At 50.4% G+C, this 15,727-nt stretch overlaps 1 protein-coding gene across 2 annotated transcripts in view; it reads right to left on the bottom strand.

Moving 5' to 3' along the window:
• The window catches only part of MXRA8 (matrix remodeling associated 8), a 40,342-nt gene that overhangs the window by 16,715 nt on the left and 7,900 nt on the right, over positions 1-15,727 (bottom strand). For both annotated transcript variants that reach the window (XM_030537754.1, XM_030537755.1), the window contains exons 3-6: positions 9,375-9,398; positions 8,636-8,944; positions 7,902-8,003; positions 6,169-6,627 (exon numbers count right to left, since the gene is read on the bottom strand). In XM_030537754.1, the coding sequence (XP_030393614.1) occupies positions 6,169-6,627; positions 7,902-8,003; positions 8,636-8,944; positions 9,375-9,398 (894 nt within the window). The remainder of the gene's footprint in view (positions 1-6,168; positions 6,628-7,901; positions 8,004-8,635; positions 8,945-9,374; positions 9,399-15,727) is intronic.

The following is a 15,727-nucleotide window of genomic DNA, read 5'->3' on the forward strand; positions in this document are numbered from 1 at the left end:
AAATCAATCAGCCAAACTTTAATTAAACACTTGAGTGACCCAGGGCCCCAGGGCATTAGGAGATGCTAAACTGGTGATCGAAATGAAGAATTGAGGCAGCTGCTCAAGAACAGGTAGGAACTAGGAAACCCTCTAGCTGTCTCTGGGTTGGGTCCTGCTCTGGGAGGAGCAGGAGGTGGGACTAGAGAGACATCTCCAGTGCTTGTACTGTAAAAGCGACTCCTGCCAGGCTGGCCAGGATTCCGCAGGGCAGGCTCAGGCCGAGCACTTTGCTGCCGCTCCCAGCAAGAGTGAAATGCCAGCACCCCCTGCTGATGGCAGCATGTGTGATTGGATGGCTGGACACACCCCAGCCAGAAAAGCATGGCCCCCTGGGGGACATGGTGCCTAGCCTTGGTATGTCCATTGGTCCTGTCCCTTCATGCTCTGCTGGTTCTACTGGGGAAGAAGCTACCTATTTCCTTTTCCTGTCCTTGTAGACCTGCATAGCGCAGGGCTGGATTCAGCCCTCACTGTGATGTCTTTTTGCCATGAGAGTTTGACAGGTATAATACTGGAACACACAGGAGTGGTCCACCTGGAAAACCATTTGTTACCAACTTGGTAAGAGCAGCAGGGCATTCTGGGAAGGGGAGGTACAGCAGGGTGGAGAGTTCTGAAAGCCTGATGGAGTCTTCGCTAAGCTTTGTGGAAGAAACCCAGTTAGATCTGGTTCAGAACCTGAACACTGGATCTGACCCCTCCTGAACTTTCGGGGAGCTTGGATCCAGATGCAAACAATCCAACCTGGGCCGCTCTCTTCAATGGGCCGGACAGAGCATCCAACACCCTCAGACTGAGGAGACGTTCAGCTGCAAAGCCAATGGATGTGAAATTCACAACCTGGCCCCGTCCCTAATGAGGGGCAAGGGTCTTTGGTTGCCATGGGGACAGCGTACACTCAGGGAGAGGAACAAGACCCCGATAATAAGACAAAGAATCTATTTAAACCACTCCCGTGCCTCAGTTTCCATATCTGTAAAATGGCAAAAATAACTGATTTGCTCCACAAGGGTGCTGCAAGCGTTAATTGATGACTGTCAAGTGCCCATGATCCTGTGGTGAAAGGCCCTGGTTATGTACATAGAGCCACTGGCTTTGGGGCAGGTTGTTTTGTTTGCTTTTTAAATACACACATCTTGGGAAACTGAGCCAAAAACGTAGAGCCAAAGATGATGTCCTGGAAATGCCAACATCACCACCGGAAAATCGAGAGGCTCGGTGTGGTCTGATGGGTTTGTCCTCCAGCCCAATTGTGTATCCCTCTTTTACTATCATCGCTACCCATTGCGCCGACTGTTGCTGGCTGACTCTATTGGGAATGAACTGGGTAATTCTTGTCACCAGAGCCAGGCTTAAAAAATATTAAAAATCTACTAGCAGAGCCATCAACAACTGCCTGCTGCAAACCTCTACGTTGTTAAAGGCGGCAGTAGCTGCCACACAGAGGAAGCAACCACACGGGCAGATGTTTAAACCAGGTGACAGCATCCACAGCGCGGCAGCTTACTGGTCTTTTGCCTTTCCCTGACATCGCTTGCTAGAGAGGGTTGGAGTTGGCTTAGCCTTTTGTAAACACTGGGGATTTCACTAACATAACAAAGAATAGATCTGAAACAGTTTGGGGCCTCTTGAGGTTTATTTTATTAAGTATATTTATTATTAATTATTATTATTATTAACACCTAGCTGTTATCTAGTGCTTTTCACCAGTAGAGCTCAAAACACTTTACAAAGGAGATCAGCATTTTACAGATGGGGAAACTGAGGTACCAGGCAGTGAAGTGACTTGGCCAAAGTCACTCAGCAGGCCAGTGGCAGAGTCAAGACCAGTATCTCTAGCTAGTATACAGTATCTCTTCCCCATTCTAGTTTTCCACCAAAGTGTAAGCTTAGGTGATGCTGCTTTATGCTACGAGCAAGAGCCAAACTTGCAATATTTCTAAATATCACATCCCTATCTGCACTCAAGCCACTGCACTAAAGTTCCCTAAAATAGTCAGTAATGATTAAGAAAAGAGGTGAGTGCTAACATAGCCAGCAATGCAAGAGTTAAGGCACTGACATTCCCACACACATGCTCACAAAACAGACTATAAAGCACTGAATTCAGTGGAGTTACACACCAAAGCCTCAGTCCTGCAGTCTGATCCATACAGGTGGACCCTTAGACCCGAAGTCCACAGGGCTCGGCATGGACGTGAGGGTCCACTCGCATGGATCAGGATACAGGATTGGGGACGAGGCATGCATGCAGCCCTAATCAAAATCCTTTCCTTGTTTCTCTCAAATACAGTATAATCCCGTTTAGTTCCCTCGCTCCCATACTACTCCATTTAGGACAAGGAGGAATAATTAACAGGTTTGTTTTATAAAGACGTACCTATCTCACAAGCTTGTGAGACTTGAGGGATTCAGAGTTTGTAAGATGCTCTGAGACCTTTGGTTGAAATATATGACAAACTTGCATGCATTTTCAAAGGGCTGCTGCTTATTTTAACCCAGGATAACTGATTTTTAGTGCAAAAAATTAAGTAGGGAACAGCCTCCCGACATTCCTGCCACCAAAATACCAGGGGTTGTATCCCCAATGCTAGTGTGGATGGGTCTAGCTTAACTGACGCCCACAGAGCTACACCACTTTGCACCAGCTGAGCGTCTGCAGGCCAGCAGAGGACTGAGCCCAGCTCTGTGAACTGCGCTACAATAAATCCGCCAGATTCTTCTCTCAGTTCCGCAGAATCATTGCACTAAAATCAGTGGCTTCACTCTAGATTTATGCGGTGCATCCAAGAGCAGAATCCAGCCCCAGGTTTCTATTTGCAGCAGGATGAAGTTTCCTGTCTGGAAATGGCTCCAAATCTTGGAGCTAAGCCTGAAACTGGAGCTGTTCATTGAGAAAGGTCAGCGCTTTGGTTCTGTTATCCCCTGACGTTTTCCTTTTCTTTCATTCCTCCTGGAAGATTTTTACAGGGGTGCACAAGGAGTGGGGAGATTCTGTCACGGCCACTCCCGCTGCTATGGAAACAGGATCCGCTCCGGCGTGCTGCATGGTGTCAATGGGTTTGAAACAGGCGCACGAGACATTCCAGCTTCTCTCAAATTCCCATTGATTCAGCAAATTCTTAGCGTGGCGCTTCACAGGCCAGATGAGCACTCACCATCCAGGGGCCCAAAGGGGGCAAAGCTTAGCAGCTGAACTGACTTGCTTTGCTTTACCTGAGGCCCACTAATGCCTGATCCAAACCCCACTGAGATCCATGGGCTTTAGATCAGGTGCCACGTGCACAGCAGCCAGCCCCTCATGGACCTGTTTAGCCAAGGCTCTGAACAGAAAAAATCCAGCTTACGTGTTCTTCAAATGAGGTGTGCGTGTGTGTGTGTGTAGGGGGGGTGATCCTAGGCCTGATCCTTCTCTCACTGCTGTCTCTGCAAGTTTTGCCATTGACTTCAAAGGGAACATGTTCATCTGTGTCGTTTTTTGTTGTTGGCCAGAGGAGACCAGTGAGGACTACTTGCATGAATAAACATTACGGAGATTCGCAGGATCAGGACCCAGTTTGCCAAAGTGGCAGAAGGCTCCTTCCCTTCTTGTACTAATACTTTGCACACGGGCCACAGTTCAGGCTCTGTACCCTTCAGTAACACCCGTCATCGGAAGATCTCAAAGCACTTTATGAAGATCAACCAATGATGGCTCATGTCACTGCTGCAAGACGTTCTCTCCATCCTGTGCAGGCACAAGCGATTACCCTGCTACTCGTGTGAGTGCGTGGTGCAGGACTGGATCCTACTGGATCTGTCCAAAGTCACAAAGCCAGCCACAGAGACTCAGCCAGAAAGAGAACCCAGGTGTCCTGACTCCCAGTTTCCCTGCGCTGATCCTTAGACTTCACTGTCTCTTGAGTTCCTCCAGCACACTCTGACCTACAAGACTGCGTTTGTCAATCCAGCTGCAGACACTATCATTCAGTTAATGAAACACAGTAGCTTTATTTGATTTTATTTAGTCCTGTACATTCCAATGAAATGTAAAGGAGTCAAAAGTAAAACCTCCGGGAAAAGTTTACCAGGGAGAAACAAAAACTATTGAACACAGGAAGAACAGTAGTTTGATACTTAAATTTGAATTAGTGTAAGGGGAGAGAGGGCTCCTGAGACTGCTTCTTTGATTGCAGTAATTAATCCTTTCGTTCTTTTTGCCAGTGACAAACCTCAGTGCACGACCCAGACTACTGATATTATCTTGCACGTATCCAGCACCTGTTCTCCCAATGTGTTTGATAGGCTCAATTAAACTGAAACTCACTACGCTGGGATCACTTTCCCCACCTCTGAAATGCAGCCATGGCTGGGGTGAAACACAGCAGCTATGGGACAGCCCACAGCAATACTAAAGCCAACAGTTTTGAAGGGCAAGTGATGAATACGTACCCTATTGAAAGCCATGGGGCAATGCAAGGAGGCAGAATGTAATTACTCCACATCAGAATGCAGTCAGGATACTGAGGCTGTCTCTGTCAGTGCTATTTCAAATTGGCCAAGGCATTAGTTAGATATTTCCTCTAGAAGGCAAGAGGGGACAGTACTGCTTGAGCTGTTTTGGGGACCTGATGCAGGATTGAATGACTAGTGAGCCACTCTGTCTATATTCAGTTGGTTCCAGCTCCTCCCATGTTTTGCCCACCACCTGTTCAGGTGGTTACCAGTTCACTGACTGCACAAGGAAAGAGCAAACCTGGATTCCTAGGGGACCATCCCTGAAATTGAAATGTAGATCTGCAGAATGGCAGCTGAATGTGACTCCTCAAGCCAAGGGACAGCAGCAAAACGCCACAGGCAGAGAGAGTAATACACCTCTACCCCGATATAACGCAACCCAATATAACATGAATTCAGATATAACGCGGTAAAGCAGTGCTCCGGGAGCGTTGGGCTGCGCGCTCCGGCGGATCCAAGAGGTTTCACCTATAACACAGTAAGATTTTTTGGCTCCTGAAGACAGCGTTATATCGGGGTAGAGGTGTATTCGTGTCCCAGCCTCTCCGTAAACTCAGCCCACAGGCAATCTCTGTTTGATAATGCCTCTCTTTTCTGGATGCCAACCTATGGCCCAACGGGGAGATGCAGGCCTCTGTGGCTTGGAAAAGCCTCTTGCTGAAGCAGAACAGAGCTACTTAAAGATTTATAAAGCGTGTTTAAATTCAGTATTAAGCACCCAATAAATATTAATCCATGATGAATATTTTAAAATGTTAATAAAGAACGATAACCCAGAAGGCTCAAAAATTATTAAACTGGGGATGGGGAGTTGCCTGTCATGAGTGTGATGATTCAGGATTTGAACAGGCTTCAGAGAGCAGCTCGTCCAGAGCAGAAAATGCGAGATATGGTAAAACAAAAAAGGGGAGGGATCTTGGGGCCTGATTCTCCACTTGGCATGGACACCTGTTCAGAGTGGGTGTGAAATGCTCCCACACCAGAATAGTAACCTTTGACATGCACTTTGCACCAGTGAATATAGTGGCACTAGATGCAAGGCAGAAAAGAATCAGACCCAGCAGCTGCAAAGGTGCTGAGCATCTTTAACTCCCACTGACTTCAGTGCGAGCTGGAGGCAGGATCAGGCCCTGTCCAGAGGTTCCCAGGGTTTGCTCTTTGCAGATGTTTTTCCCTTCTAGCAATCAGAGCACCCACCACCCAGACAAAGAGACCTACCACCCCTCAGAACATAGGGGCAGATTCATTCCTGCATGGACAGAAGGGACATTGTTTGAGTCTCATCTACTCCTGGCTGCAGGGTCACGTGTGGACCCTGGCTCAGCTTGGAGACGCTCTCAGAGCATTTCGAAGTCGCGTCAATGGCCTCTGTGGAGCTTTGCAGGGATGCAGAGTCACCTTGGTCACATCCCCTCCCTCCTTCCGGCCTGCCCCAGAGTGTCTCCTGAGCCCAGGGCTGGTGTGAGGGCAGAACCATCTCTGCCTGCTAGAAAACCCTCCGGAACTGGAGGCATTCCCTGAGGGCAGAGCCCATAGCCCCTCTCAGCTGACCTAGCTCAGCCCTAGGGCAGGGCTGTAGCTGTTCCCCTCCTCCCCTGCAGGAGCCCCCACCCTCGGAGGGACACCTACCTACAGGTGGCACGCTGTTGGGGTTAGTGAGGTTCACCACCTTCTTCTCTCTCACTGGCTCCATCACGGAGACCCGGAAGATCCTGCGCTCGTGGAGGCCACAGTAGTGATGGTGGAGGTGGCAGGAGTACGTGCCCTCATCCGCGTTCTCCAGGGCTGAAATCCGCAGTGAGAAGTCACCCAGGGCGAAGGCCGTCTCAGTGATGTTCATCTTCTGCCGGATGAAGAGAGGCCCGTAGGAGCGGCGCTCGCCGGAGGCGTACAGGTCTATGAGGCGGTCAGCCCGGTCGTGCGGGACCCCCGGGGGCTGCCTGTCCCAGTGGACCACTTGCTGCTCCTCTTCGCTGTGCCGTTCAGTCCAGATCTGGTTCCGGTTCACGCAGGGGAGCACCACGGTGCTGTCCTGCAAGGCAACGATCACGGCCTTCTCGCCATCCCAGTACCTCTTCGCTTCCCTGGCTGCAGAGAGGACACAGGAGGCAGCTAGGTAAACATACATCTACATCTGGAAACAACCCAGCACACACACCTTATTATACCCGATGCCCCCGGCAGCTCTGCTGTCTAAAGACACCAGCCTTTCCTACGCTAGGAACCACCAAGAATCTTTCCTGCTCTGCACTTCCACCCAAGGATCTTAAAGTGCATCACAACCTGAGGCACGTGGAGAGGAAGTGACTGGCTCTCAAACCTCACACACAGAGTCTGTGCCAGAGCTAGGAATTGAACGCAGAACACCTGGGTCCCCGTTTAGTGCTTTAACTGCAAGCCCATCCTTCCTCCCTGGTAGCTGAGAGTCCGTGGCTAGATCTGCAAAGAGGGAAGAGTGTGCTCTCTCCAATGACTGAGAATGGAATAGCAATAACAGACTTTATCTTCAACACCCTGGCTCCCATCCTCCAAGCGTCTTAGGCAGTCTCCTTGCAGGAAATGCTTTGCTGCTCCCAGTGCCCTAATTACTGGAGGAGTTACAGGATCACTGGCTTGCAGGCTGCTCATGCTGAGCAATAAAAACCAGAAAAGCAGCCTGGGGCTCCTGGAGACGGACTGGGCGTTTTTATTATACGAACAAAAACTTTCAGGGAGCGAGAGCAGAAAGCAGAAGATGCTGCTTCCTTCCCATCCCACCACCCACTTATACGAGTTACCCGTGTGCTTGCTGAACAGTCAGCCCTTCGCCTTTCGCAGCACAGCCAGGCAGGGCAGCCTCAGCTCTTTCCCAGGGCTAAGGCAACCTGGACAAGCTGGAGGTGAAGCTAGTGGGCAAGGGGGAACATCTACAGCAAGCAGCGTCTCCATCCAAGTGGTGCTGTGAGTGGAAGTCCCTTGAAGCCCCCGCTCTGGTCTAACCCAGAGAGCTGTGACACAGCAAGACTCCAATGGCAAAGAGAATGAAACCTCAGAGCTGCATGGTTGCTAGAAGATGCAGTGAGCCCGGATGTCTTCTGAGGCGCAGTAACATTCATGTGCAGCACCCGTGATCCTATCCTGCACGGTGCTCTGTCTCTGCGCAAAGCCCCACTGATTTCAGTGAGGCAGTGGGTGGAGCAGGGGGCTCCCTGACCAAAGCTGGGTAGTACACCTGTGAAACCAACAAGGCTCTACATGAACATAGGGCTCCCTCTGCCCAGAGTTCTCTGTCAGCCTGGGGCCCGAAGTATTGGGCATGTGAAGTACCTGCCCCCCCCGCAGAGGGACCAATCCCCACCGTTTGCATCAGCAGGCGCCTTTACCATTCTCGGTGACCTCCAGCTGGATTTTCACCGTCTCGTACAAGTGGCAGTAGTGATGGTGGAGGTTACAGGAGTACGTGCCTTGGTCGCTCTCTGTAACATCTAGCACAGGAGAAAAAGACCATTTAAGAGCAAGGTGATGATAGTTTGCGGTTGTTTATGCAGCACGCCCCCAGGCATGGCAGTACAGAAGGAGCTTCAGACAAACAGGGCCAACCTCTCACTGCAGTTACATGCTCATTTGAGCTCAGTCTTGTTTGTGTGAATTATTATTTGGCATTTCAGTAACACCAGCCCCAGCCAAGCTTGTGCGAGGCATTGTAAGAGACCCAGAGAGCTCACAATCTGCATAGACAAGACAGACAGAGAGTGGGAGGAAGACAGGATTCTTCTCATGTTACAGGTGTGGAAAATGAGGCACAGAGTGGTTAAGTGACTCAACCAAGGCCACAGAGGGAGTTCATGACAGTGCTGGGACTGGAACCCAGACCTAGTCCAGTGCTTTACCCATAAGGCCAACCTTCCTCTTGACACACCGTGATTAAGACTTTCAAAGTGGTTGCAAGGCACATTTCTCTTAAAAGGTGGTTACTTTTACTAGTGGTTAGAACACTGCATTTCCTGAGTTTCAGATAACATCAGCCCCCCTGCCCCATAGGAAATCTCAGTACAAGAGCATGGAGCTGCAGCTCTCTAGAAGCAATGGAAGGAGAGATCCCTTTGGCTCCTGGTACCTTTGATCACCAGTGAGAAGTTGCCATCTGCGAACGCATTCTGGGGCATGGCTATCCTCCCTTGGTTGTAGGAGCTGTACACCCGCTGCTCCCCAGCTGAGTACATGTCACACAGCCTCTCCGCCTTGTAATCGCCATCCTGGTTGCTATACAAGTCCCAGTGGACCACACGCTGGCGGTCATTCAGACGGTCCTGGGTCCAGATCATGCGGTAACTCTTGCAGGTCAGGACAGTTTGAGATCCAGCCACAGCGCTGACATTCGACACCGACACCACCACGCTCTCGGGGTTCAACATGTCAGCTGGGACTGTGGGCAGAGAGAGGAAGAGGCCGGACTGATGGGGCATGAATTGGGGAAGGATGCATGAAAGCAGCAGGTTGGTCATGGCAGCATGTTCTAGAATCTATGCGTGTCCGGCAGGGGCTCCTGGCCAATGGGAGGTGCAGAGTTGGTGCTTGGGGTGGGGGCAGTATGTAGAGACCCCTTGGCCATGCCTCCTCCTAGGAGTCGCTGCCTGACTTGTTGCCACTTCTGGGAGTGGTGTGGGGCCAGGGCAGGTAGGGAGCCTGCATTAGCCCTGCTGCACTGCTGGACTTTTAGCAGCCTAAAATTTTCCGGATTGGCTTTAGTAGCCTCCGACAGATTGAGCCCGATACCGGGAGGGTTGGTAACCCTAGTCAGTTCCCATACTTCTAACGATCCTAAAACCAGGACAGATTAAAAGGGTGTCACTTACCTGAATACAAATGAACAACAGACCCTGTCGAAGGAGAAGAGAAAATAATGTTACTGACAAAGTAAATGAGCGAATATTAAATATATTCATAGCCAGCAGCAAGCATCTTTCCTTTATTTTTGTTATTCTGTCCTTCAGGTCTTCTTCAACATTGTGATTATTTAATATTTACACTGTGCTAACGCTGATGGCCTCACAACCCGTCTGGGCCCCACAGTGCTAGGCCCATTACAAGCATAAGAAATGAGAGTCCCTGACCCAAAGAACTTCCAGTGAATTAAAAAAACAAGCAGGCTGGAGAAGGGGGTGGAGACACGGGGTCAAAAACAGAGTCGGATTTGGTCTTGGCTTTGCAGAGATAACCTGAGGCACCAGATTAAACTGGCCCAGTAGTTTACCATGCTAATTAACTCTCTTCACCACCTTCAACCCCAGCGATCTGGCTGGCCCCTCCTCCCATCTTTTGCATTATCTGGATTCTCTTCTGGTAATTTTACTTGTACCCTGGTCCAGGCGATAATTAGAAAAAGGAGATAAGGGGATTGGAAACCTATCAGTGACCTGGTATTTGTGGTAACTTTCAGAGGCCAAACCCTGTACCCACCAACCCACTCATTGAAATGAACGGGCCATTCATGTCAGCAGAAGAAAAACAGGGATTTCTTCCAGTCCTCGGGTTCACCTTCAATGTGCTGGTAGGGCTAGAGGGGAGTTTATAACCCCAATTTAACCTCCCCTCAGTTGGTCCTACAGATGCAGCTTCTTGCCCAATAAATATCTTAATTTTGTTCGGGAGCCACCAGGATAAAAAAAAGACCAACTAAGCATTTAATGCAATGCACTAGTTCTTCTCAAGATCAGGGCTTAAACATGTATGTAGCTTACATCTTCTAATGGGTGCAGCCTACAGACAGGATTTGAACCTGTCCTTAAGGGTGTGTCTACACAGCAACTGGGAGGCATGACTGCAACTCATGTAGACATAGCCGAGCTAGCTTTGATCGAGTTGTCTTGCTAAAATAGCAATGTGGCCACGGCTGCCTGGGCAGCAACACAGGCGAGCCGCTCGTGCACAGTCTGGACTGGGACGGTAGATCCGGACTCAGGCAGCTAGCCCAGGCCAGGTGGCCACACTGCTATTTTCTGTGAGCTAGCTCAGGTGTGTCTACACACACTGTCCAAATGGTGGTGTAGACATTCTCAGCTAGCCATCCCTAAGGGTTTCTCCTGTTGCTAAAAGGGCTGAGGCCAGCATTTTTGGAACTAAGTGGTCAGGGGTCCTGTTCTCAGGAAATCACTGGCCTTTCTGATGCCTGTAGGGTGCCTTCCATCCTGGGCCAGTTACAATAGTGCTTTCAGCCAGACTGCAGTCACACACTGCTTCTCAGTTGCAGCTTTGCGCAAAGAAAAGTACAGCTGAGCCTCATAGCTCGGAGCTGTGATTAGGGCTGGGAACATACTGACAGGGGCTGTCCCTGTGTCCTCACACCACAAAGCCTGGCTTTACACAATGGAAACAGGACCTTGTCTACCACAGGGTTTTTTCCTCCCTAATATTTTCCACCACTGTTACCGATGGGGCAGCTCCTCCACCAGCAGCCACAGGGGGAATGTTTGTGAACACAAGGGGCCGACAGCTGCCGGCATTTTGACCAACTCACAACGCAGACTGGCTCTATGCAGGGTAAGACGAGACAGCGGCTGAGCACGCCCATCGATGGGAAATTGTAGTGAATTACCAAAATACCCATCCTCCCCCCGGTGTTCTCTCGCTGAGACAGAGTGTTTATAATGGAACTGGCATACAAACATCACCTTGGTCTCTCTCCACTGGCTCCAGCTGATTCGCCCTTGGTGCGAGGCAGTGCTTCTGACCACGCTGCTGTTATATAATAGATAATAGAGGCTTTTGTTTCTGCCTGGTGTATAGTCAGCTAGGGCGAGGCCCTCAGAGCTGTTCATTTGGAAGGGGAGGGGCCCTGGGGGTCTTGTAGGAAGACACCCAGCCTTACATCTAGAAGAGAAAAGTTCCACCCTTCTCCCACAAACGGTTAGTAAGAAAGGGTGACAAGGCATAATTGCACCTCAATTTCTGCCACATGGACCAGGCTCCCCATGATGGTCCACTGCAATTCCAGGGATCATCCATGGACTGTAGCAGCAAGGGGGCGCTGGATGGCTCATGGAACTAGCAATGGGGTATGGAACCTTCCCCTTGTAGATCATCTATTTGAACCCTGCTCGGCTCTGTGCTACCTGTGCGAACGGCGTTTGGTCATCTCATTCCGGTTCCTCCTTAGAGGGCATTCAGATTGCTGTCCCAATAGAGACCAAGGACTAAATGGACATGGAGATTCAGGTCCCAGGTCAGAGCTGAGCCGGAGTAGAGTGGAGGGGAAGATGGCGCTGCCACTCTTCCTGTCCTATGGCTAAACAGAGGACTTTGGTGTCCAAGTCTTCAAAGCTAGCACCTTTCAGGAGAAAGGGCAGCAGCACCGATGCTGGAGTTGATGCAACTGACTGAGTTCCAGCGTTTCATAAAAGGCAAAAAGCTGATGATCAGAAAAGCATGAATCTCTTGGCCAAGCTCACTGCACTCAGGTGTGTTCCCCTGCACGCTCCTGTCACACTTCGCTGCCAGTACTAGTCAGAACAATCACCTGTTGACATCAAGGGCATCCCCATTCAATTCTATCTCCCTCACATGCCTGGCTTCCCCAGGCTAGCCCAGTGCAGCCTCTCCAGCCCGCATAACTCAGATCCATGTGAGCACTACTTCCAGGGACATAAACAAATGTCTTCATTTCCACCTTTCGACAGCCCAGTACCTCCTGCTAGTTGCATAGGATGGGAAGTCCGGTGGGCAGCGTGGAAAGCATGGTTCAGTATCACAACACAGTGGCATCATTCATCTCCATAAACCATTGTTAACCATTTAAGCACAAATGGGTTACAGCCGGATAATTAGTTGTTTTGTCCTGAGAATGCCATGGGCACAATGCCACCCTGACAAAGACTGGAATTTATTTCTTGCAACAGGGAATAAATTAACTCCAGAATGGGGCTACTTCAATCACACCCACAGAGAACACGCTCAGTAAAATAAACCACTCTTATTCTCTGCCTCTCGCAAAGCATCGGCAATGACATGGTGTGAGAATGGCCATTTCCATGCAAGAGCCCCATTCAAAGATACTCCAGACGGAAGCCTTTTCTTCTGCATTTATATTTGCAGCTTTACAAAGAGAATACACTGGGGAAATGCCAGTGTACTCTGTATCACTTTGTATAAAAGAAAGGGACAACACATTCCCAAACAGTGAAGTGACTGAAATCACTAGGAGTTACTCACACGCAGTGATGGAATAACTAGGACCTGGGCATATCTTCAGGTGTGATGGGACATCGTGTCATCGTACTGTGTCCTGGCCCAGTACTGCCATGCATCAGTATAACAGTGTGATGCTAGCCAGTCAGGATACGGTGAGGTTTGCAGCGCGGCACAGAAAGGTGATGTCATGACAAGGTCGTGCAGTCAAATGACCTTCGTCCCAGAGCACAACGTCTACACGTTGGAGCTGCTAGGTGTCTGCACACCCAGTGCTGTCAGAGCCTCATTTTGCTGTTCACTTAATAAGGGATTGATTTGGTGCTGCTAGAATCTCCTCTTGTGGGAGAGCCGTGGGAACGCATTTATTTTTCCCTTTCCCTCTTACAACTTAATGCAAAAACCATGGAGGCAAACTGCATAAATTGGACATCTGACAAAGCCATGCAGCTGAGCCTTCCAAACCCGGAAACCCTCCATGTGCCCCACTCCACAGCCTGCATCGTCCCTGAGCTGAGACTAGCAGAGCCCCTCTCCCAGTTCTGGATTCTGTTATTACGCTGGTTTTACCTACTGGCATGATCAGGACCCACAAGCCCTGACTCTCCCGTCCATCCACTGGGGCGTATTGCCAGGATGGGCTGCTGGAGCTCATTAACAGGCCACGTGTGTTAGTCCGCCACATTGCAAAACGTGGTTGTTCTGTGAAAGAAGGCTGCAGAGCGTGATCATCTGTAACATCAGAGCAGCAGCTTCCAGGAGAGAAAAACTTGACACAGCTCCTGCCGGCCTCCCTTTCATTCATCTGTTAAAGCCTCTGCTAGCAGATCCTTACAGGGGAGGCACCAGGCTAGTGGTTACCAGGCAACTGCACGTCAGGACTCCTGACTTCTCTTCCCAGCTCTGTCACTCATTGTAGGACATGGGCAAGTCACTGTGTTTCTCTGTGCCTCAATTTACCCATCTGTAAAGTAGGTGTAATACCTGTCTGTGCTTTATCAGGGACATACTTCAAGCCCTTGGTTCTATTGTTCATCCTGACTGGCTGGGATACAAACCCTGGCCTGTGCGTGGCTCAGAGACACTGACTCCCACCTGTCAGTACTGTTCCTGTCAACTGAAAGAGGCTGCTTTGCCCACCTTGATCAAGGCAGTAACCACGTCGAGGGGGGCAGCATGAGAGGAGGTGCGAAGCCAGGAGTGGGAGGAGACAAAGGAGGTAGTGAGTTGAGCCGATCGGGCAGGACACAGGGGGAACAGTGGAATGGCGTGAGATCACAGATGCCTGTGGGCTACTGGGATCCAATTCATCAATGTGCCTGAGACTGGAGATGGCACCTCCCTGATTCTGGGTCATGGTTTGGGGCTGCCCTGGGACCCAGCAAAGTAAGAGCAGCCTGAGACACTGCCCTAAGCTGCCTCCGGCCCCATGCAGCCATTGGGGCAGCTGGAGACAGCCAGGGCACAGCTGCACTGCGGCTACCCTCCCCCTGGACTGGAAGGGGATGTGTTGTAGAAGCATTGCACCAGCTCTGCCTATGCTGGAAGAAAGGCCAGTGACCCATGCTGGCAGCCGTTCAGCCCCTTACACTGACAAAGTTTGTGTGACGGAGGCAAGGGGCAGCCAGGAGCCCCATGCTCAACTCACAGCACCATCAATGCCATGTCCAGGGCCATGCTGGCGGATGGCTCCAGGAGATAAAAGGGAAGGGCAGGTTGCTCTGGTTTCCCTCTGCAACATTAGGCCTAGAAACAAGAGAGCTGAAGCTTTGGGACCATAACCTCAAGCCTGGCCAAATTGCGTTAGCTGCAGTTTATGATTCCGCTTTCCAAAATGGAAGGCAACTGCTCTGACCTCTGCAGCTACATCCCCCAGCCCCATCCTCAGCTCCAGACACAAGTGGCACTAGGAAGACTGGCTCACATGGTGGCCCCGAATTTTTCTTCTACTCTAGAGGCAAATTCAGGGTTCTTCCCACTGAGTTCATGAGATATCGTGCTGGCCCATCCAACGAAAGCTCCAAGGAAAGGCAAAATCTTGAGCTCCGCCGGATGAGAAGAGGGGAACAGCCTACATGTCAAGCTCCCCCTGTAAAATACACACCAAGGCTCTGGCTTCTATAATTCCAAGGCAAGCTTCTCAGATAGGCCAAAAAGAAGCTAGACAAACATGAAGCAAGAGCCCAAAACTCTGAGGAACGTCCTGAGTGACCTCCTCTGTGTGATCCAACTAGGAAACCACCTCTCCCCTTTCCTACACACAGAACACCACCACTGCTTCCATTGGAAGGTGACTGGGATGCCAAGGAGAGACTGCCGCTCCGACTGAGAGGCTGAGCCCGAAGTTGGGCTAATCAAAACACCCGGCATCCTGTTCAACGAAGGGCTAATAGAGGACGAAAGGCAACAGCAGGGCTGAGCCAGGAATCTGGCTAACATCACAGGAGGCAGTGTGAATGGGACTGTTTGCTGGTAAGTGGGTGTGTTCATTACAAGGTCCTGTGACAGCGGGTAACCCCTGCCTCCCAAAGGCCCAATCCTTACTCACACTGGTTCTGATGCTGACCCCGCTGAAGCCAGTAGGATCTTTGCCATTGACTTCAGGAGGTGCCGGATCAGGTATAGAGAGAGCAGTGCTTTACAAGACAAGCAGTGCCGCTGAAATCCATGTGGCCACTTGGGAAGCAAGGGACTTCCCCAAGGAGTAAGGGCAGCAGAATCGAGCCTTCTTAGTGATCTACACCCAGCATACTTGAGCACTGTCTCTTCCCAAGGCAACTGAGATCAACCAGGAATTGTCCATGCTCTTCTCCCTCCTAATGGTTCAGCTGATACAGGCTGGAGGAAGGTCCTTCTGAAGGCAGGGACCTCATCTCTGGCCCAGCCTGACTGTGTTCCTAGACAAGGCCTTTCAGTTAGAGTAAGTTCAGCTCTGACCATCTCTTTTTCAGTCCTTTTTTCTTTGCCCATCTCGTTGCCCATTTTCCAGGCCACTGAGTCTAATAGACTTTAAGGTCAGAAGGGA

Source organism: Gopherus evgoodei, chromosome 18, assembly GCF_007399415.2.
Source record: "Gopherus evgoodei ecotype Sinaloan lineage chromosome 18, rGopEvg1_v1.p, whole genome shotgun sequence".
NCBI classification, from domain to species: domain Eukaryota; kingdom Metazoa; phylum Chordata; order Testudines; family Testudinidae; genus Gopherus; species Gopherus evgoodei.